This window comes from Ipomoea nil, unplaced genomic scaffold, assembly GCF_001879475.1.
Source record: "Ipomoea nil cultivar Tokyo-kokei standard unplaced genomic scaffold, Asagao_1.1 scaffold0188, whole genome shotgun sequence".
In the NCBI taxonomy this organism is placed as follows: domain Eukaryota; kingdom Viridiplantae; phylum Streptophyta; class Magnoliopsida; order Solanales; family Convolvulaceae; genus Ipomoea; species Ipomoea nil.
The window spans coordinates 3,945,885-3,965,826 of NW_017616616.1; the positions used below are offsets into that span (position 1 = coordinate 3,945,885).

A 19,942-nucleotide genomic window follows, 5' to 3' on the forward strand; every position below is an offset into this window, starting at 1 on the left:
TCAAATCAAAGTATAATAAGTAAATTTAGAGCTGAAGATCTTGTGGTCAAGTGACATAATTTCTCTAAAACATATTGTACAGAATCAATAGTACTCCGTACTAAAAAAAATTATTATACACTGAGGCTCGACACCTAGGTCTCCCACATACGGGAGCAATCCGATACCAGTGAATTACAAGTCACTTGGTACTGTGAAAATGATATATGTACTTTCATAAGTATAATTTTCGTACTTGTATAAATTAATTAAAAGTAAAGTTGACATGGAATAAAAAATAGAGTAAAATATTACTCTTTTAACTGTTTGCCCTCATACGAACAAGGCAACAACATCGGTGAAGCTTCAGAAATCAGAATTGGCAATGGACAATACCAAAAATCTGGCGCAAAGGGTATCTGAAAGACATTGAAACAAACTGAGAGAGAGGGGAAGAGAGAGAGAGAGAGAGAGAGAGAGAGAGAGAGAGATGAGTGAGAAGAAGGTGTTGATAGTAGGAGGCACAGGCTATTTGGGGCAGCACTTGCTACAAGGATTCACTGAGGTCCTGCACTCTCTTCCATATTCTCTCTCACTAGCATTCACCTACCACAGCAATCCTCCTTCTAAGCAATTGCTGGATGGCATTCCCCAGGCTCTCCCTTTTTATGTAGATTTGCGTACTGGAAATGGCTTTGATGACATCTCAAAGAACTTAGGGCAGGTTCAACTCTTTTCTCACTTTTTTAGACCCAAAGATTTGATTTTTCCTCTAAATGAACCTTTTATCTTGTAGTACAGTAATCTTTAAGTCATCCTTGTTTGTGGGCATTTTCCTATTTTTGTTTTGGCATTTAGAGATGTGTACTTTATGGATGCATTCTGATTTATTCTCTTGATGATAGCAGAACTTTACTTTTTTTGCATTGTGTAGATAGAGTGTTATGTAGAGAGAACCAGTTGAGTTGATTTTTTGTATGGAGTCATGTCTGATCTATAAAAATTGGGTCTTGAAGTTTTGCTAATTGTTGATAATAAAGCTAATTTGAAGTGACAGCCTGATATTGTGATTAATTGTGCTGCGCTTTCCATTCCGCGTGCCTGTGAAGCTGATCCTGAGGCTGCCCTGGCTATCAATGTGCCCTATGCTCTAGTTCGATGGTTGTCAAGTTTTGACGAGAACAAAACTTTTCTGATCCATTTATCTACTGATCAGGGTAAGGCATACTGCAAGCGCTATAATGGCAGTGATTTCTATTTATACATTAACTCTCAAGTTTTGCATCCCTTCCATGTTAGTCCAAACAAATTTATGGCTTTTTTTGCATCACGAAAGGTGCTTGCCTTCTATTTGGAATTGCTGATAAAGTGATAAGTTACGTGTTTGAGTGTTTCAGTCCTTGGAGCCAATCAATTTGGTTTTTCCAGTATTGTTCTAAGAGATACTTCATCAACTTATGAATCTTTCCATACAAGTAACTTTCAGCTAAAAGTGGATCAGACTGACAGATTATTCATCTGTATGATATAAAGGAATGTCTCTAGAACTGGAAGGCCTCAAGTTATTAACTCTTTTTAGAATATTACACTTGTGTCTTGAATTTTTGTGGTTGCATAAGGCTCTGACTCCTTTGTTGGTTATCGAGGATAAACTTTTCATCATGCAATGGAAGTACTAGTTTTGTGTCTATCGTTAACTCATCAACGTGAATGTAGAAATTTTTTTTATCTGGAAAATGAAAACGTCATTTATTGTGTAATTTTAGGACAGCACACAAGTTATCACAATGCTTATTACTGGACACCACTTTGGTTGCTGTATCACCTTTAATGGCTTATGCCTTATGCCTCGTAGATTTTGATTATATTGCTCTTACTATCCATGTCCTTACTAATTATAGCTTACTTACACATGATCCCGTCACTCAAAACCTTTTATCTATGTGGAAGGAACGAAACTAATTTAAGGTTACTTTCAGTTTATGAAGGGACAAAATCCTTTTACAAGGAAGAGGATGAGACAATTCCTGTGAATGCTTATGGGAAATCAAAGGTGGTGGCAGAACAGCTTATATTGACAAATTGCCCAAACTTTGCGATTCTAAGAAGCAGTATCATTTTTGGACCTCAGACCATTTCCCCTGTTCCAAAGTCGCTGCCAATTCAGGTATAGTAACTTTGCTTTGCCATTTGCACCTTTATTTTGTTTCGTTTCACTATCTTCTTGTTTCCATTTGGCTACTTTGTCCATTGAAATGTTAATCTCCTATATTATCGATCAAATTGCTCGAGCATTGGGCTTTTTAGCTGATGAACATATATTCCATAAAATTATGCAGTGGATCGATAGTGTCCTTGCCAAGGGGGAAAAGATGGATTTTTTTCATGATGAGTTTCGTTGTCCCGTGTATGTCAGGGATCTAGTAACCATCATACAGACGTTGACTAACAGATGGATCTCAGGTTTGATATACTCTTGAACATCATAAACCATTCCACTTTATCTAAGCTTGATTTTCTGAATGGCTTTTATATTCTCTCTTATGCTTCATTTTGGCCTTGTTTGGTAAAATAGTTAGCCTATAGGCCAATTTTGGCTTATTTGACCACTATTACCTTTTTGATTTGGTTAAAAAATCAATAGTAGTGTTTGGTTAATTAGCTTTTTGTAACTCCAAAATGCTAAAATTCAAAAAGCTGCTCAAAGCAACTTTTTTAATTAGCTTTTTGAGAAAGGAAATTATACCAAACAGCTATTAGTTAACAGCTAATTTACCAAGCACCTTTCTACAATCAGCTAATGTTATCAATTAGTTATACCCTCTAATTAACTCAGCTATCAGCTAACAACCATTTATATCCTATAATCTTTATTGCTCCTTAACTTTACCACATGACTTCTTTGCAATGCTAGAGGTTCGTATATTTTGAATCGTGTTATTGAAATAAGTTTTCTTTTTTCAGTTGTTCCCCATAGCCTAAAGAAATTCAGTAAATACCTCTGCAATTCAAGAAAGTAAAGCAGGAAACGCTGAAACTTGTTTTCAAAGTGATCGAATCATAATGGAGATATATTTGAGAATTTGACATCGAACCTTTGAAATTCTTGTTGAATTTTTCATGGCTAGGACAGTGGTTTAGATAATCGATGGAGAATTGTAAGCTCAAGCTTGAAAACGAGACAACAGGGTGTTAAAGCTATTATTTAACTGAAAATTGTGCATCACTGCTTTACTTAACAGCTTTCTCGTGTAGTAACACTGTTTGAGGTCATGGCTGTTTCCAGAGAGCAAGCCAATGCAATTGCTTGTAAATGTTGGCGGACCAGATAGGGTTTCCAGGGTTCAGATGGCTGAAGCTGTTGCGGAAATTAGAGGCTATAATGCATCATCGATCAACCCAGTTTCTTCATCATCGGTCAGTAATTTGTTTATGAAGAGTAATTTATAGCATCTTTTTTCTCGTTTCGTTGTTACGGGCCGGGATATCTGGAAAATTTATAATTTGGCTTTCTATTAAATGAAAGATTTGGAGAAGAAGCACTCCAGAAAAGCTTCTATTGGGAGAAGAAGCACTCCAGAAAAGCTTCTGCATTTTCATTCTTAAGTTTTAGGCCTGTGACGCGATCCCGGATATCCCGGCCCGTAACATTCGTCTTTCAGTTTTTCCGTGTAATCTTTTCTAACCGTGATTTTTGCAGGTCGACCGTGGTGTGAAGTCCCCTGCAGACATATCCATGGATATCACTAAGCTAATTCAGACCCTCGGTGTTTCACCAACTGGATTCAAAGAAGGTGTCAAGTTGACGCTAGAAGCTGAAGATGCTTCCAAACGCCAGTAAATCATTCTTCCATTCTTTAATCAATGCTTCCCCTTCGGGGCATACTATTCCAGCAAAGTTTATGCAATCTCGTAACTCTTTGATGTGAATAATTTCGACTTGTCACTGCTTCTTGCATACTGCTTACGATTGTTGTAAATGACTACGGAGTATTTTCACGAACCATGAATCAGAGCACAGTGTCACATTCTTTATATCTGCTAGAAAACGGAATAATACTGGAGATACCGGGAACTCGTTAGCCACACGGCTAGTACGCGAAGAACATCGAATTCTCCTTAGTTCTGGAGTTGATTCCATTGTTTATTTTTACTGATTGGTGATTCATAGCCCATTTGCATCTGCACCATTCATTTCCAAAATATGGTCTTATCCTTGTGTTCAGCTGGTAATACTTGTAGTAGTCTGGAATAGAATAATTCCCAGAAATAATGTTGCATCTATGCTCTAAATCTTCTCCCATGAAAAAGAGGTAAAATGATTGATTGGATATCAAGTTTAATGCAATGAATTGATTGCATCTATGCTCTGAATCTTCTCCCATGACCAAAAAGTTTAAATGCTATAAATGGATGGTTCATCTTTGCTCATTACTATTTGTCATGTATTCTCTTCATGAAAAAAAATTAGTTTTTCTACGTATAGTATTCGATATCTCCACAACTATAAACTAATTCAGACTCAGTCTGAGTTGTATTTGTAGAGTTTCACTCCTACTTGGAAGAAAAGACTGGCTTATAACTCTTTATCTTGACACACCTTTAGAAGAGTTGACAAAACTTTTATCACGTCATATGTTATATGATATTTTGTCAAGTTTAGTTCGGACATGGACATATATTACATTGTAACAGAGTCAGTAATACTAAAAAGAAAAAAAAAAAAAGATTGTGGGGGTGGGGGGAGGCATTATCTAGTCTAGGTATGAATTGAGAGGTGAAAATTCCTTTTAAGTATGGCATATGAGGTGGTATGAAATCTCTGATGAAGATGAGAATAATTCTTGTTAGTCAATAACTAACCTCTTATAAATCAACTGGCAATTCGAATCTGGTACTTCATAGATTTGGGATGATATTATTTTTATTTAATGATGATTTTTTTTTTTTTTACTACAAAGGAATGGGGACACTGACATATACACAATATTCGCATAAACACTAGACCTCCTACATAAGGGAGCAAACCGAATACCAGTGGACCACAAGTCACTTGGTTATGTTGATTTTTCTTTGATAAAATGTTCTCGTTTTGTTTTGTTTTGTTTTGTTTTTTTTTTTGTTTTTTTTTATTTATTTACATTTTTTATATTATAATTTATTCGGTTAATTTAAACTTTAAATATTGTTGAACATGAGGTAATGCTTAAGAGCTGTCTCTGAAAGATAATGGAGTCCAATTAAAACTTGATTAGATTACTTTATTAAAAGATGAATAGAAAATGTTGAATTCTTTAATACAAGTCAATACTGAAGTGAAATGTGTTTAAGTAAATCTATTTGGTAATAAATAAGAATTGAATAAAAATAAACAAATAAATAAAAATTAAAATTAAAATATATAATACAAATACACACACACACACTATATATATATATATATATATATATATATATATATATATATATATATATATTAAAATTTCATATTTAATGCATAGAAATTATCTTTTTATTTTTCTTTTTTCAATTTTTCTCCTTTATTTTTAATTTCATTGTTCAAAATGGTAGATGAAGAAAAGATATTGAGTTTTATAATTACTATTAAAGAATTTGATTCAAATGCCAAAGATCTTGTGGTCCAACGGCTCTAAATTTTTCAAAAGAAAAGTTACAAGTTCGAACCTTAATGGAGGCATTGACTTTTTATGCTGTCACAAGTTCGAACCCCGTGAGGACATTAGTTCTTTTTACTTTATTAGGAAAAATGTAATTTCTTTTTTTAAATGAATGAATACTATTAAAACTTGTAACAAAATAAAAAAACTCCAACCAAACACACCCCAATACCAATGGAGTTGTGAACTCCCCTAGTTAATGGCAGAAGAAACTTTAATTAGTCTCTCTTAACCTGGACCCCACCTACAATAACAAAACTTTTCACCTAAAGTGATACTAAATTATTCGAATAAAAGACTATTTTTTTTCTTGGTTTTTTTATTATCTAGCCAAATTGATACATTCAATATAATAACCTTCTTAATTATGAGAATTTTGAGCAGTAAATTGGTTTATTTTTTGTTAACTAAAGTTACAAAACAGATCAAAAATCAAATCAATAATTAGGTTTTGTCCGAAATGAATATAAGACCTAAAAAAATTTAATGCTTTTCCAATAAAAAGTATGACTTTCAGAAATCTAAATTCTTAAAACGTAAAATTTTCATCACCTTTTCAGCATATATAGTTCTGTCAATCTGTGATGCCCCTCTTGCCCGAAATTCTCTCTCTCTTGCCCGCAAGTCTCTCTCTCTTGCCCGCAAGTCGTCGTCGTCTCAACTGCAGCAACCCAGCAAGACTGCAACAGTCAGAGATACACGCAGTAATAATAGTAAACTGGAAAAAGTTAAAAAAAAAAAATCAGGGAGAATTTATACCTACTGCTACTGGCTACTGGCTACTGGCTACAGAAGTATAAAAATGAGGTGCTGAGAAGGGATCTGAAACCACCACAAGAGCAGAGGTGAGCGAGAGAGTGTTTGGACCACAATTAACTCACACAATGTGGAGAGCGGCTCGATCTGCGGTGTCAAGTCTCCGCCGCCGCTCGCGGTGGTACTCCACGGCGATTCCGGGACCGTGTATTGTCCACAAGCGCGGTGCTGATATTCTCCATGATCCTTGGTTCAATAAGGTCTGGCCTTTTGCTATCATTTCAGCTTTGCAGTGATAAAAAAGTTCATTTTTAAAAAATAAATTTACTCCTTTTTGTCTGTTTTTTTTTTTTGTTTTTTTTTTGGTCTTTGCAATTCGTTACAACTTTTGGATTGTCTACATCTTGTCTGAATCTTGATTTCATTGGGAATTCCTGTCAGTTAGGTTGTTAGTTTATTTTTCTCTTTCAAGTCTATTAGTGGAGTCAACGTTCTTGTCAAAGTTCCTGTTTTTCTGTAATTGGTACTCCATATCACATATGGGTTGAGTCTGTATATTTATTTTTAAATTCTTTGTTTGTATGTGTGTGTTTTGTGGTGGTTGTGGGGGGGGGGGGGGGGGGGGGGGGTTGTGAATATTAGGATGAAAGTTCAATATACTTTACCATACGTGCTGGCATAAACTACATGTGCTTAAAAGAAAGGCTTGCAATTTGCTGGCTATAAGAGATGGATGCATCTTAATGTTTTGTTAGGATCAATGCCATTGGTCTTCATGCTTGGGATTCCTTGACAGTTTGTGTGTGTTGTGTGGTGGTGCTTATAACTATGTTAGTTATAAGGTATGTTTGAGTTGTAGATTGACTATGCATGGTAGAATTCAAGAATTGATTTTTGAAATTGAGGACATCTCTAAGTTACTTTCGGAGTAGTGGTTCCTCAACCGAACATTTTAATATAATGTTTGTGTCTGCAAATTTGAGCCTGTCCTAATGTGCTTCCCAAAAAAACCAGGATACAGGCTTCCCTTTGACTGAAAGAGATCGACTAGGACTTCGTGGTCTACTTCCACCACGTGTTATATCTTTTCAACAGCAATATTCTCGTTTCAGTAAGTTAAATATTTTCTGTGGTCTCTCTGAAGTTTTGTTCATCAAAACCTCAGTAGGATTTTCCTTGATTCTTTGATCATGTGTACGGCAATTGGACATTGCCCAGTAAATCTTGAGACCTCTGGTCAACAATTAACGTCTTTGTTTTTCATTTTCTGATTGAGAAAGAAATGCTTAAAAATAATTGAATGCACATAACTATTAGTTATAGAATAGTTGTTAATGGTCAATTTAGGCGGCGGGAAGTGACTTGAGCATCTTTCTTATGGAGTATATTTCTACTTTCTTCCTTTTTCCTTTTTTTTTTTTCCCATGCTTTTTATATATATTCTATTGTATCAGCCGAGATATAATTTCTGTTTACATCCACCCTTTTTGTACTACCTGTTGATTAATTTTGCTCACTAGGAAATGACTATAGATCAAAATCATCAAATGTCTATCACTCTGATTCTATTCTTTGCATTACTAGTGGAATCATTTCGATCTCTTGAAAAAAATACTCAAGGACAACCAGAGAGTAGTGTATCATTAGCAAAATGGAGGATCTTGAATAGATTACATGACAGGAATGAGACACTGTACTACCGAGTAAGTCTGCTGATATATAGGTTTTATGATATTATATAAGTAGCTTTTGAATTGATATTGCCTTAGGATGACTTTGTTGCCTTCTTTTCAGGTTCTTATTGATAATATTAAAGATTTTGCTCCTATAGTATACACTCCAACGGTGGGATTGGTATGCCAAAACTACTCAGGGTTGTTCAGGCGCCCACGTGGGATGTATTTTAGCGCCAAAGATAAGGGAGAGATGATGTCAATGATCTATAACTGGCCTTCTCAACAAGTATTAAGTGAACCCTGCTTTATTGCCTATTTAAAATTTACTACTTGCTTGTTCTTAAATGAAATTGAATTATCACTTAATTTACTGATTCTACAAAAATTTACAACAAAAACTTCTTAGGTTCGCCTTTTACTTTTTGCATTCCCTTAAACTTGACCATATCTACCATTGTTTACGAAAATCATTATTGTATATAAATTTGGTTTGCCAAAGAAAGGTCTATTTTCAATTATATATTCTGAAATGAATTCTAAATTTCATTTTCCAATACGATAGAACTTTTGGTTACTGCATGCTTAAAGTTTCTGGGGTTTCACATTATAAAGCTAGAGCATTTAATGTAATCATTTGTTTCAGACTTTCAGCAGTAAAACCCTTTTCATTCTTTTTTCCTTGTAGGTAGATATGATTGTCATTACAGATGGAAGTAGAATTCTTGGTCTAGGTGATCTTGGAGTTCAGGGAATCGGCATACCGATTGGCAAACTTGACATGTATGTTGCGGCAGCTGGTATCAATCCACAAAGAGTATGTGCTCTCCATGTGCATGACTTTAGAAGCCATCTGCTTATTTTTCATATGAGGTTTGACGTGATATATGCATATAAGATGCATGCTACAGCCTACATGGACACAGTAATTATGCGGATGATATCAACCACATTAGAAAATGACACATTGTTGTGTGTTCAAGCAAATAACATTTGATGCTTATTTTATTCTAACTGCCATTTTGGTCATATTATGTTCATGGATCTAGCATGAATGAGTAAAAAACATTGAATTACATATGAATATCAACATATTCTTCCGAACTTTGTAATTATTTGATTTACCTTTCACAAGTCAAAGAATATCTGCTTGATTACGTTTACTTCTGCATATGTGGGCAGGTTCTTCCTGTTATGCTTGATGTTGGAACAAACAATCAGAGGCTTCTTGAAGACCGTCTTTGTGAGTCACAAATCATGCAAATCTTGTTCTGGATTTTTGTGTAACCCTTCTCAAAACCCCTTTTTATTTGTTTCTTCCCATTTTCACCATTGTACATCAAGGTTTATTTCACTTGGATCTGATCTTCATGCTAATTAATTGCAAAAAGAATGAAAGCTTTCATATAGGCACGGATACTAAGTACTGATTTTTCATGTTTTATCCTTACAGATCTGGGATTGCGACAACCTAGGTTAGAAGGAGAAGAATATTTGTCAATAGTTGATGAATTTATGGAAGCTGTTCATGCTCGTTGGCCGAAGGCTGTTGTGCAGGTTTACTTTCTTTTTGAAGTAAGAATTATTATGCTCATTTGTAATGCTAATTGTTTTGAAAAAAAATGTCTGTAGTTTGAGGATTTTCAAGCGAAGTGGGCTTTTGAGACTCTACATCGCTATCGAAAAAGGTTTTGCATGTTCAATGATGACATACAGGTAGTTTTCTTGATTCTGGAATTTTTTCTTTCAGATCAGTATACATATACAGTTCGTTGGCCTCTTTGAAGCATCTCCCTTGGTAATATTTATTTTGATATTCTCTTTTGCAGGGAACTGCTGGCGTTGCTCTAGCAGGTCTATTAGGAACTGTCAGAGCACAGGGGCGGCCATTGACTGATTTTGCCGACCAAAAGATAGTCGTGGTAGGAGCAGGAAGGTAATTGGAAAATACAACTAATAGAACAGCCCTGTTGGTAAAATAGTTAGCCTATAGGCCAATTTTGGCTTATTTGACCACTATTAGTTGTTTGACTTGGTTTAAAAATCAATATAAGTGTTTGGTTAATTAGCTTTTTGTACTCCAAAATGCTAAAATTCAAAAAGCTACTAAAAGCAACCTTTTCAATTAGCTTTTTGAGAAAAGAAATTATACCAAACAGCTATCAGCTAACAGCTAATTTACCAAACACCTTTCTACAATCAGCTAATGTTATCAACTAGTTATACCCTCTAATTAACCCAATCAGCTAATAGCTAACAACCATTTACCAAACAAGGCCACATGTTTCCATTTTCATGTTCTAGTTTAATCGAGTTGGCGATGAAAGCCTAAATTGCCATCCCTCTTTGTTATTTTTCAGTGCAGGGCTTGGTGTTCTTAACATGGCAATGCAGGCTGTTTCGAGAATGTCTGGACCATCTGCACATCCTCAATTTTTCCTTCTGGATAAAAATGTGAGCTCAAGTGTTACCTATATATTTTCTTTGTGTTATCAGCCTAAAAGAGTGTAAATATATTCTCTCGTATATTTTGTTTTAATGTTACTCTACTTAAGCAGAATAAGTAATGGAAGATTATTAAAAGGCAAAACTGCAAAAGAAACAAAAGTAAATAAGTAAACCAGTCTGCAAAGTACTTTTATTGTGCTCATTCATTTTCAGTTGATATTTATTTCCTGATTGTTTGAGGCATTGTCGGTGCTGTGGTGCAGGGTCTCATCACAAAAGATAGGAAGAATATTGATCCAGCTGCCTCGCCTTTTGCCAAAGACCAACATGAGATTGAGGGACTAGGACTTCGTGAGGGTGCAGGACTCCTTGAAGTGGTAACTATAGTGGAATCTTTGCGTTGCATGTACTTGTCAGGACTAAACTAGGGTGCTATTTTAGAATCTTTTATTTTCTAGTTATGTGTTCTGGATGAATATGGTCGAAGAATGTAAACCTAGGAAACCAATTTCTATCCTTATAATTTTCAGTACTATTTATGCTTTTTGGAAACGCTAATGTGGAATGTAAATGCTGTTCAGGTTAAAAAGGTCAAGCCTCACGTGCTTCTTGGTTTGTCTGCAGTGGGTGGTCTCTTCAATGAAGAGGTACGTCTCCCATATTATCATGCCTTCTTGGACCATCCCGTTTTTTGGATCTGTGCATTTTTTCATTCCAAAAGAGTTCCATTGAAATCAACTGCTCCACCCTTAATCGAATTCTCATTATTTGTTGGCATACAAATCAGGTGCTTAAGGCCATGCGGGATTCAGATTCCTCTAAACCTGCTATATTTGCAATGTCAAACCCCACAAACAATGGTTGTTCACTTGGCCTTAAACCCTTTCATCCTCATATGTTCACTGTTGCCATACTTTTAACGCTTGCATTTTACATTTCTGTGGCCCGGAACAGCTGAATGCACTGCTGCCGATGCTTTTAAGCATGCTGGTCCAAATATTGTCTTTGGTAGCGGGAGCCCCTTTGCCAATGTTGACCTTGGTAGGTTCTTGTGGCTTCGGTGGGAGATCTTTTGATATCTTCACTCTCGAGTTTTCTGACCTTAGCAATTATATATCTTTTGTGTTCAGGGAATGGAAAAATAGGATATGTAAATCAAGCAAACAATATGTACCTCTTCCCAGGGTGTGCTGATTTTAATGTCTATTACACATTTACACCAAACTATTTCCTTCCGTGCCAAACAATTTATAGGAATTATCTAAAATCAATCTCGTGGGTTTCAGGATTGGTTTGGGAGCTCTTCTTTCTGGTGCTCGAATAATTTCTGACACAATGTTGGAAGCTGCTGCAGAGCGGTATGATCTTGACCTTATGTTTGTTAGTTGTCCCTCGAGGCATAACCCTTTACAGATACTCATTACTATTTACTCAAATTTGCAGCCTTGCTTCTTATATGTCAGACGAAGAAGTCCATAAGGGACTCTTATATCCATCCATCGATAAGTAATTCTCTCAGCTTCCCGAAGCCTTTGCATTCATCAAATACTACATTTTCGCCTAAAATTTTTCAGGACAACTTTATTTTACACCTATGTTGTCTATCTAGGCCGAAACTGACCTATGTTTTCTTGTATATTATACTGTAGCATCCGGGATATTACAGCAGAGGTTGGCGCTGCTGTTCTTCGAGCAGCTGTTGCTGAAGAACTGGCGGAAGGACATGGCGAAGTGGGACCCAAAGATCTAGAACATATGTCAAAGGTATATAGCAATAGATCCCAGATAACTCGTGCTTCTTGTCTTTCTGATGGAACCTAAGATAGTGTTTCATTTACATAATGCAGGAGGAGACTGTTGAATATATCCGACTCAATATGTGGGACCCTATTTACAGTCCTCTTGTTCACGAGACCTGAAGCACAAAGCCGTTCTTGGCTAAACTTATGCTGACCCCGGTATCTGGTTAGCCTGCAGGCTGCTATAATGTCGAAGTTTATCTTCGTGCACTATGTAATTGTTAGCAGAAGGTTTAATGGATGAAATTATGCACAACTAGAACACACGAGCTTATCCCGGATTCTGATATGGCCTCTTTTAAAGCCATTTCTTGGTCTATATATGATTGGATACTCATTCTTGAACGTAAGACCTCGGATGTCTTGTATCAAGCAGTCATCTTTGAGTGTCATAAACTGTTATGTAGTTCACTTATGAGTGTTAGCTGAGTTGATGGCAATTCCTAAGCCGATATTGAACTATTTGGAAGAGTTGAATTGCACTGTTGAACTGGTAAAAGTTTCAATTAAACACTCAAACAATGTCCATCTAATAAAGGGTTATATTTAACTTTTCTTTACTGATAGATTACTTGTTACTATGAGATATTGTTGACAATTTTTGGTGTATGATTCCTTAAATAGAATGCATCTTAATGGTGTGTGGCTGTTCAAGGACAATTATGATTGTCCATATAACAATTATACAAATAAGTAGCCCGCATGGGCAGTTCAGTTGATCATAAGAGTGAAATTGAAAAAAACTAGAGATTGAGTCTCACCAATGGTAAAGGTCTAGCCTCTGTGTTCACTGAGTTATCATGATTTACATAAAAAATATTCGGCTAGGATGTGGAGGACCCTTAGAGCATCTCCAACCCAATTCACACCAAAACATCAAATTTCTCCTTCAAATGTCACATCAGAAGGAATATTCTCACACCAATTTTTATTCAATCATCCATTTACACCAAAACACCAAATTTCTACACTAAAATAATTTGATTTCTCAATTATTAGTTCGAATTTAATTAGTTTAATATAATTTAATTCGAACTTAATTAGTTTAATATAAAATATAACTTGTGATGTAAATAATAATTTTTATTAACATTAATTTTTTTATAACATTAATTATTTTAAAAAATCAAATTTAACAATATTTTTGAAAAGTTAATTTATTCCACAATAATAATATAGCATAAAATTTAATTTTTATTAGTATGTTTTAGTTATGTTTAATGTATTTGAAATTTTAATTAATATATATTCAATATTAGTCTTGTTTCGATCGTCTCAATGAGATCTTTCAAATGGCAATTTATATTTAATAATGCAAACTTTAAATATAAGTATTTAACAAAATAAAAAATTACATATAAAACAAATAAATGATACGTTTGGAATTATTAAAAAAAAAAAAAAAAAAAAAAAGCAAGGGCAAAATGGAACTTTCCCTTTACGACACTGTTCATTATTGTAAAAAAAAAAATGGCGAGATGGCGTTTTAAGGCTGCACATTGGATATGAAAAATTTGGCAAAATGGTAGGATGACGCTAGAATTTGCAGCTGTTGGAGTTGCTCTTAAGATTGGAGATTCAACTTTTTGGGAAGAATTATATAAATAAGTATATATATGAAAGGCCCTTGTAAAGAATAATATTTCAATATATATATATATATATATATATATATATATATATATATATATATATATATATATATATATATATATATATATATGTGTGTGTGTGTGTGTGTGTGTGTGTGTGTGTGTGTGTGTGTGTGTGTGTGTGTGTGTGTGTAAGGGCATATACGAGCATCCTCAATAGTGGGGGTTTTGGTGTGATTAGGAAAAAAAAAATGAAAAAAGAGGTTAAAAAACAACCAAATGTCAACAAAATTCCAAATAAAAAAATTACAGGCTCTAAACGCGCCCAGTGAGTGCGTGACCGACTGATCGCTAATGTGCAGCCCATACCTCTAAACGCGCCCAGCGAGTGCGTGACCGACTGATCGCTAATGTGCAGCCCATACCTCTAAACGCGCCCAGCGAGTGCGTGACCGACTGATCGCTAATGTGCAGCCCACGCATAGCTTGCTGCTTTCTTCTTTTCTTTGTGGGACTCACACAAGGGGACAAAGCTAACAAATTTTTTTTTCTTGTAGGAAAAAGAAATCCCCAAAATCCACCACTCCCATTTGTCAAAAGCTTAGCAAAGGAGATCTTATTATTCCGAAAGTTATGAATGAACCCCTATTTGGGTTGCTCTAAGCACAATAATGTGTTAAAAAGTATCAATTAAACTTCTTTTTAAATATTTATATAGAACATTTTCTAATTTGGAGGTGAAATTAAATATTTTTTTTTTGGGAATAATTCAAAATCCTATTTGATGTTCTTCATAATGAAAAAATTGCAATTTTAATATACCCCACTCACCCGAAACGGAAACAGATGTTCTGCGAGTACTTGGTACTTCCATTCTTCCAAGTCAAGCAAAAACAGTTCAGTACCGCTCGACTTCCATCTCAGATCTGTTCTTCGAAAGTTTGGCCCCCAAATTCCGCCAAATTCACTGAGGTACTCCGTTCCTTTCCTCCATTAATCCTCGATCCATTGTATACTGTACAACTATGCCAGTTAATAATTAGTAGTTGTGGTTGTTAACTTGTTATGGCATTTTGTGGAACACTTTTGCCTTGATTCGGTGCAGAATTCACTTCCGTTACGTTCTTCTCTCCAATGTCTGAATTCAGCCTGTTTCTCTCTGTTTCTGTGGGCAAAATGCACTATATATATGTAATAATATGTACGTATGACTGTATGAGGAGTACAAATTGATGCAGTCTACCTGTGGACTTGCAGGCTAAAGCTTCCGATTCAATACTGAGAACTAGAGCTAATAGCCTCGTCAATGGCGGCAAGGAAGCCTGGTTTGATTGCTCTCTTTGATGTCGATGGTACACTCACTGCACCCCGGAAGGTATGAATGATCTCCCTACAGCTTCACTTTGATAGTTATTGATTCTCATATCCATGAATGTGTTACAATACTGAATTTATAGATGATATGGAGCACATGTTCATTTGAACTCGTGGATTTTTTACTCTGTTGTTTATAATTTTTGTTTTAAAAAAAATGTCCTGCAAGTTTAGTGGAGAGTGAGAATTTGTTGGAGATACAGTGGCAATTACATGTATGTAATAGTTTTTTTTTTAATTTTTTTTTTTTATTATTTGGATCTGACATTTGGTAATTTCAGGTGGTTACTCCAAAAATGTTAGAGTTCATGCGGGAGCTGAGAAAGGCACTTATTTTTCTCTGGATAGGCCTTTGATTTGTTTATTTGCTTATGTAAAATGATGCTGGCTTAAAGGCATTATCTGTTTGTAGGTGGTCACAGTTGGTGTTGTTGGAGGGTCTGACCTCATTAAGATATCAGAACAGCTTGGGAGTTCTGGTTAGCATCAATTTAAATCTTTTTGATATACGGGAATTTTGCCTTTCATCTCTTTGATGGGGTTTGTCAAATTGATGTTGTGGTTAATAGGCCTAGAATTCTCCACTAAAGACTTCTAAATCAATTTGTGTGATGCAGTTACAAATGATTATGATTATGTTTTCTCTGAGAATGGACTTGTAGCACATCATGATGGGAAGCTAATTGGTACTCAGGTATTGTTAGATCTCTCTCTCTCTCTCTTTCTCAGAGTTGTTTTGAATAATAATTTTTAGTTTAATATTTTATAAGGCAACAAAATCTTGGTCTATTGTTGCTTCTTCTGTTGAATGCACCAAACTTTTTACCAAAAGGCTGTCTCATGTATTTTTCTTTGTTTTAAATTGCTGGTGATCTGATGTCACTAGCTGTTAGCTCATAGTTTGTAGTGTGTGTCCTAAACTATATTCTGCAACTCAATCATGTAAAATGACTGGTTGAAAGTATAAACATTGACAAGCTAGTGACAAGGTATCATTCAAGATGAAAGATCAGTAAAGGATATTTCACAAAGCGCTATCATATGTTCATAACCACCTTAATCAGCTACAAGCTTGCAGCCACAATAATGTAAATCAGACGCGTGAGCTTAGTTTTGAAACTTTATTTTGCCTAGTTTTGCTTGGTGTTTCAAGGCATGAAACTCAATGTGCTACAATATACTCTGTATCTCATAAATAGTTTCTTTGATTTTGATATTGGTTGATTTGAAATTTTTCTCGTTTCTCACTTTCCATCCTAACTGATTTGATTCCACATGCACAGAGCTTGAAGTCCTTTCTTGGAGATGAAAAACTCAAGGTCAGTACTTGTCCAGTTGTCCGAATAACTTCAATGGCTTAAAAACTTAACATGTGTTTTCTCTTTTCATGAATGCACTAGTAAAACACGGATTTAGGAATCCCTTCATTATGCTGTGGGCTTATACTCCCAATCATGATGCAGGAATTCATTAATTTTACTCTCCACTACATTGCGGACCTGGATATCCCAATAAAAAGGTGATAGAAGAAAGATTTGAATAACAATTTTACTCCTCTGGCAAGCTTCTGAAACCTTTATCCTTTTTCCTTTAGGGGAACATTCATTGAGTTCCGCAGTGGCATGCTTAATGTGTCACCAATTGGAAGGAATTGTAGTCAGGAAGAACGAGATGAGTTTGAAAGATATGACAAGGTACATGATGACTTTATAAATTTGCTACAATAATTTTGGTATATTGTGATCATTCTAATTTGACTAATGGGTGACATACATTTAGGTTCACAAGATACGTGAAAAAATGGTTACAGTGCTTCGTGAAAAATTCGCACACCTTGATCTCACCTTTTCCATTGGTGGCCAGATCAGCTTTGATGTAAGTGCTTGTGATTGTTTTGCTTTTATGCTCAGTGGAAATTTATCAGTAAAATATTAAGTCAGGTGATTTCCAAAAATCTTTGTTGCAGGTTTTCCCTCGTGGCTGGGATAAGACGTATTGCTTGCAATACCTTAATGGTTTTAGTGAAATTCACTTTTTTGGTGACAAAACATACAAGGTAGCATTTTGCTTTCATTATTGTGCACCTAGAACCCTACCACTATCCTTGGTGTTTGTTCTATTATAAGCTAGATCCATTTAGTAAACTGTTGATTTGTTGCATTTATTTATTCTTTTCTCGGAAATTTGTTTCTCCCCCATTTTATCACCACACTTACGAGAAGTTTCAATTTGGTGTTGAAATAGGGAGGAAATGACTTTGAGATTTTCGTGTCTGAGAAAACTGTTGGTCACACAGGTGAGCTTTATGCCTAATCCATTTTTATGTTCAAGCAAGTAGAATTTAGCTTTTAGATGCTTTCGCTTCCAATTAAGCAATTACACCTAGAATACATTATTTAATCGGCTCAAAGGACACCCATACAGAATCTCTTACCTAGAGGCTAGAACAAGTCAATTATATGATTATAGCCTTTTAGGTCTGCTTACAAGTGGAGAAACTGGACATCTTTTTGTTGTGAAGTTTGCTTGCATTAAGTCTGCAGAAACTGGTATTAAGCGACTGTTTCTTTGTTACCAGTGACTAGCCCAGAAGACACGGCAAAGCAGTGTACAGAGCTGTTCCTATGCTAGGAAAATGGAGGCCTCATGAAATTCTTCAGCAATGCAAGTGATTTGTAATAGGGAGAGAATGCTTGTAGCTGCGTTGTATCCTTAAGCAAACTTAATTTACTCTTCATTTTGTCATATTTTCAGTAAGTAAAAAAACATTTCATTTTGTAATCGTAAAAAATATTTCGTCTTGTAATCTTCTCAATAAATTAAAAGCATTTTGTTTTGTAAAAACATTTCATTTTGTCATCTTTTCAGTAAAATACTAGATATAGTACAATTTATCAGGGAAATTATTCTGTGGATTCAGATCTAAAGATACACAATTTACATTGGAAGCTTACAATTCTAACGTTAAAAATACATAATTTAGGACCAAGATCTACCTTTTCATGGTCTTTGGTAAAACAACTGCAATTTATCTCTAATTAAACTCATTCATAGGGGTATGTGTCAATGTGAGTAGACTATAAATTTTGTGGGCCTTCGTGGGTCACCCACTTGAATTTGGAGGGTGTTATAATTGTTTAAATACACAAGTGAAAGAGACTAACATCAATTTAAACTCTTTAATTTCAACTATAATGAAAAATAGTTTACATTCTTGTAATTCTTTGCTGGCAAGAATCAAAATATACGAATATCACTTGTTCCTTCTATAATAGAAATCAAGAATACTCTCCTAGGCCAATACAAAAGAAGTGCAAATTAATTAAAGAAAACTAGAAAACAAAAAATTCTTTGAAAAAATTAAACCTCGGTCTTTATAACTGTCCATACATGCAAGCTAAGCTAGGTATCGCCCTCACCATGCCCATGCATATTGGTGTAACTGATCGAGATTGATCAATACAATGAATAACACGGCAAATATTGTGGATAATAGGAACTGTAATACGGCGGCGAAAACCACTCCGACTGCGCACTGCCGCTGTTATTATCATCCGTCGTACTCGCCTCCTCACTGACTACTTCACCCACACTGATCACATCAACCGAACCCAACTTCTTCCTCAGCCGACATGTCATCTCAACCGCATCAACTTCTCCGATCACCATGATCTCCTCCCTGCTTTCACCTTGCACCGTCATTGATCCCACGCCTAAATCACAGGTAGTCAGATCATATATATTAACACAATTCAGAGATCAATACTAAGCTACCTAGCTAGCTCGTCAATATAATATAATGGAACTTTTAGGGTTTAAACTGCAGATCGAAGAAATTAAATATCGATCTTAATTACATACCTTCTAGTTTCGCCACTATTTTCATAGCTGTGGCGCGGATCTTCTCTGTATTTAGGTTGGGGATTCTGACCACTATTTTCTGTTGCAAAACCAAATACACATTAAGTTTTGCACATATATATACACAATTTTGTAATTTGAAAACGTAAACTAAAGTACGTACCTTCATATTAGGAATGGAACAGTGTTTGTTCCCTACTATTTGATGACTCTGTTGTTTGGTTTAGTTTGTTATGTAAAGTTGTGATGTATATATGATGAAGAAGATGAATGGGGTTTAGATGTGAGTGATACGCCAACTCTATATATAGTATATACCCGCATACAGACACGCGGCGGGATTTGAAAGGACACAGCCGCGTTAATGTTCGTTAGGACGGTTGACGTGGTCTGTGTGACTGCGTCATCAATCTACCAACATTTACACGTCAAGTAATTGTAATTTAAGACTATTTCTTTCTTCTTCTTTTTTTTTTTTAATGCTATTGTCTCGATTACAATGTACTATATGTTCATAACTACTTTCTCAACCTATTGAAGTACAAAGAGGTGTAGGCTCAAATTCACAATCTCCCATATGAAAATCCAACTCGGGTGTCATTAGACCACAAATTAAAGTCTTGACAATTTAAGACTATTCCTTATCCATACTGTTTTTCTATTAAGTGGGAGGATCAATACTTGATGCCTACAAAGAGTCACCCATAATTGGAGTTACAAATTAAAGAGTTACCCTAAGACCATCTCCAACCCAACGCTATATCTCACCAAATCGCAAAAAA

At 35.3% G+C, this 19,942-nt stretch overlaps 4 protein-coding genes across 7 annotated transcripts; 3 read left to right on the top strand and 1 right to left on the bottom strand.

Moving 5' to 3' along the window:
- Positions 1 to 309: 309 nt before the first annotated feature.
- On the top strand, positions 310 to 4,132 carry LOC109184297 (methionine adenosyltransferase 2 subunit beta). 2 transcript variants are annotated; one of them, XM_019334297.1, is made up of 7 exons: positions 315 to 429; positions 464 to 703; positions 1,037 to 1,196; positions 1,959 to 2,146; positions 2,319 to 2,442; positions 3,266 to 3,396; positions 3,680 to 4,132. In XM_019334297.1, the coding sequence occupies exons 2-7, from the start codon at positions 470 to 472 to the stop codon at positions 3,818 to 3,820; spliced, it is 978 nt and encodes a 325-aa protein (XP_019189842.1). In that variant the 5' UTR covers positions 315 to 429; positions 464 to 469; the 3' UTR covers positions 3,821 to 4,132. The 2 variants fall into 2 exon arrangements, 1 of the variants encoding a protein (XP_019189842.1); XR_002054744.1 differs by having other exon boundaries at positions 310 to 703; positions 3,235 to 3,396; positions 3,680 to 3,788.
- Positions 4,133 to 6,239: 2,107 nt separating this feature from the next.
- LOC109184308 (NAD-dependent malic enzyme 59 kDa isoform, mitochondrial) lies at positions 6,240 to 12,899 on the top strand. 2 transcript variants are annotated; one of them, XM_019334306.1, is made up of 19 exons: positions 6,240 to 6,673; positions 7,428 to 7,524; positions 7,998 to 8,116; positions 8,208 to 8,375; positions 8,775 to 8,903; positions 9,269 to 9,329; positions 9,540 to 9,661; positions 9,719 to 9,802; positions 9,916 to 10,022; positions 10,447 to 10,540; positions 10,798 to 10,911; positions 11,116 to 11,181; positions 11,322 to 11,394; positions 11,489 to 11,575; positions 11,665 to 11,719; positions 11,821 to 11,892; positions 11,978 to 12,040; positions 12,184 to 12,298; positions 12,382 to 12,899. In XM_019334306.1, exons 1-19 carry the CDS (start codon positions 6,542 to 6,544, stop codon positions 12,451 to 12,453), a joined length of 1,830 nt encoding a protein of 609 aa, XP_019189851.1. In that variant the 5' UTR covers positions 6,240 to 6,541; the 3' UTR covers positions 12,454 to 12,899. The 2 variants fall into 2 exon arrangements, with proteins under 2 accessions (XP_019189851.1, XP_019189857.1); XM_019334312.1 differs by having other exon boundaries at positions 9,540 to 9,643.
- Positions 12,900 to 14,732: 1,833 nt separating this feature from the next.
- LOC109184321 (phosphomannomutase-like) lies at positions 14,733 to 18,143 on the top strand. Its single transcript, XM_019334320.1, has 12 exons — positions 14,733 to 14,897; positions 15,183 to 15,300; positions 15,581 to 15,625; positions 15,712 to 15,778; positions 15,917 to 15,993; positions 16,583 to 16,618; positions 16,763 to 16,818; positions 16,894 to 16,993; positions 17,079 to 17,174; positions 17,266 to 17,355; positions 17,544 to 17,595; positions 17,878 to 18,143. The coding sequence occupies exons 2-12, from the start codon at positions 15,232 to 15,234 to the stop codon at positions 17,928 to 17,930; spliced, it is 741 nt and encodes a 246-aa protein (XP_019189865.1). The 5' UTR covers positions 14,733 to 14,897; positions 15,183 to 15,231; the 3' UTR covers positions 17,931 to 18,143.
- A 425-nt stretch (positions 18,144 to 18,568) lies between these two features.
- LOC109186940 lies at positions 18,569 to 19,445 on the bottom strand. 2 transcript variants are annotated; one of them, XM_019337138.1, is made up of 3 exons: positions 19,324 to 19,445; positions 19,161 to 19,242; positions 18,569 to 19,012 (listed from the first exon to the last, which is right to left on the bottom strand). In XM_019337138.1, exons 1-3 carry the CDS (start codon positions 19,327 to 19,329, stop codon positions 18,756 to 18,758), a joined length of 345 nt encoding a protein of 114 aa, XP_019192683.1. In that variant the 5' UTR covers positions 19,330 to 19,445; the 3' UTR covers positions 18,569 to 18,755. The 2 variants fall into 2 exon arrangements, with proteins under 2 accessions (XP_019192683.1, XP_019192684.1); XM_019337139.1 differs by having other exon boundaries at positions 19,161 to 19,239; positions 19,324 to 19,429.
- Positions 19,446 to 19,942: the final 497 nt, after the last annotated feature.

What these genes read in the sequence shown, in the direction of transcription:
- LOC109184297 (XM_019334297.1), top strand. Translation starts at nt 470, where the DNA reads ATGAGTGAGAAGAAGGTGTTGATAGTAGGAGGCACAGGCTATTTGGGG. An exon ending in TCTCAAAGAACTTAGGGCAG is followed by an intron (nt 704 to 1,036) that starts GTTCAACTCTTT and finishes TTGAAGTGACAG; the next exon opens with CCTGATATTGTGATTAATTG. An exon ending in ACCCAGTTTCTTCATCATCG is followed by an intron (nt 3,397 to 3,679) that starts GTCAGTAATTTG and finishes TGATTTTTGCAG; the next exon opens with GTCGACCGTGGTGTGAAGTC.
- LOC109184308 (XM_019334306.1), top strand. Translation starts at nt 6,542, where the DNA reads ATGTGGAGAGCGGCTCGATCTGCGGTGTCAAGTCTCCGCCGCCGCTCG. An exon ending in TGTTCAATGATGACATACAG is followed by an intron (nt 9,803 to 9,915) that starts GTAGTTTTCTTG and finishes TCTCTTTTGCAG; the next exon opens with GGAACTGCTGGCGTTGCTCT. An exon ending in AATATGTACCTCTTCCCAGG is followed by an intron (nt 11,720 to 11,820) that starts GTGTGCTGATTT and finishes CGTGGGTTTCAG; the next exon opens with GATTGGTTTGGGAGCTCTTC.
- LOC109184321 (XM_019334320.1), top strand. Translation starts at nt 15,232, where the DNA reads ATGGCGGCAAGGAAGCCTGGTTTGATTGCTCTCTTTGATGTCGATGGT. An exon ending in AGAACAGCTTGGGAGTTCTG is followed by an intron (nt 15,779 to 15,916) that starts GTTAGCATCAAT and finishes TGTGTGATGCAG; the next exon opens with TTACAAATGATTATGATTAT. An exon ending in GTGGCCAGATCAGCTTTGAT is followed by an intron (nt 17,175 to 17,265) that starts GTAAGTGCTTGT and finishes TCTTTGTTGCAG; the next exon opens with GTTTTCCCTCGTGGCTGGGA.
- LOC109186940 (XM_019337138.1), bottom strand. An exon ending in AATAGTGGCGAAACTAGAAG is followed by an intron (nt 19,013 to 19,160) that starts GTATGTAATTAA and finishes CCTGTGATTTAG; the next exon opens with GCGTGGGATCAATGACGGTG.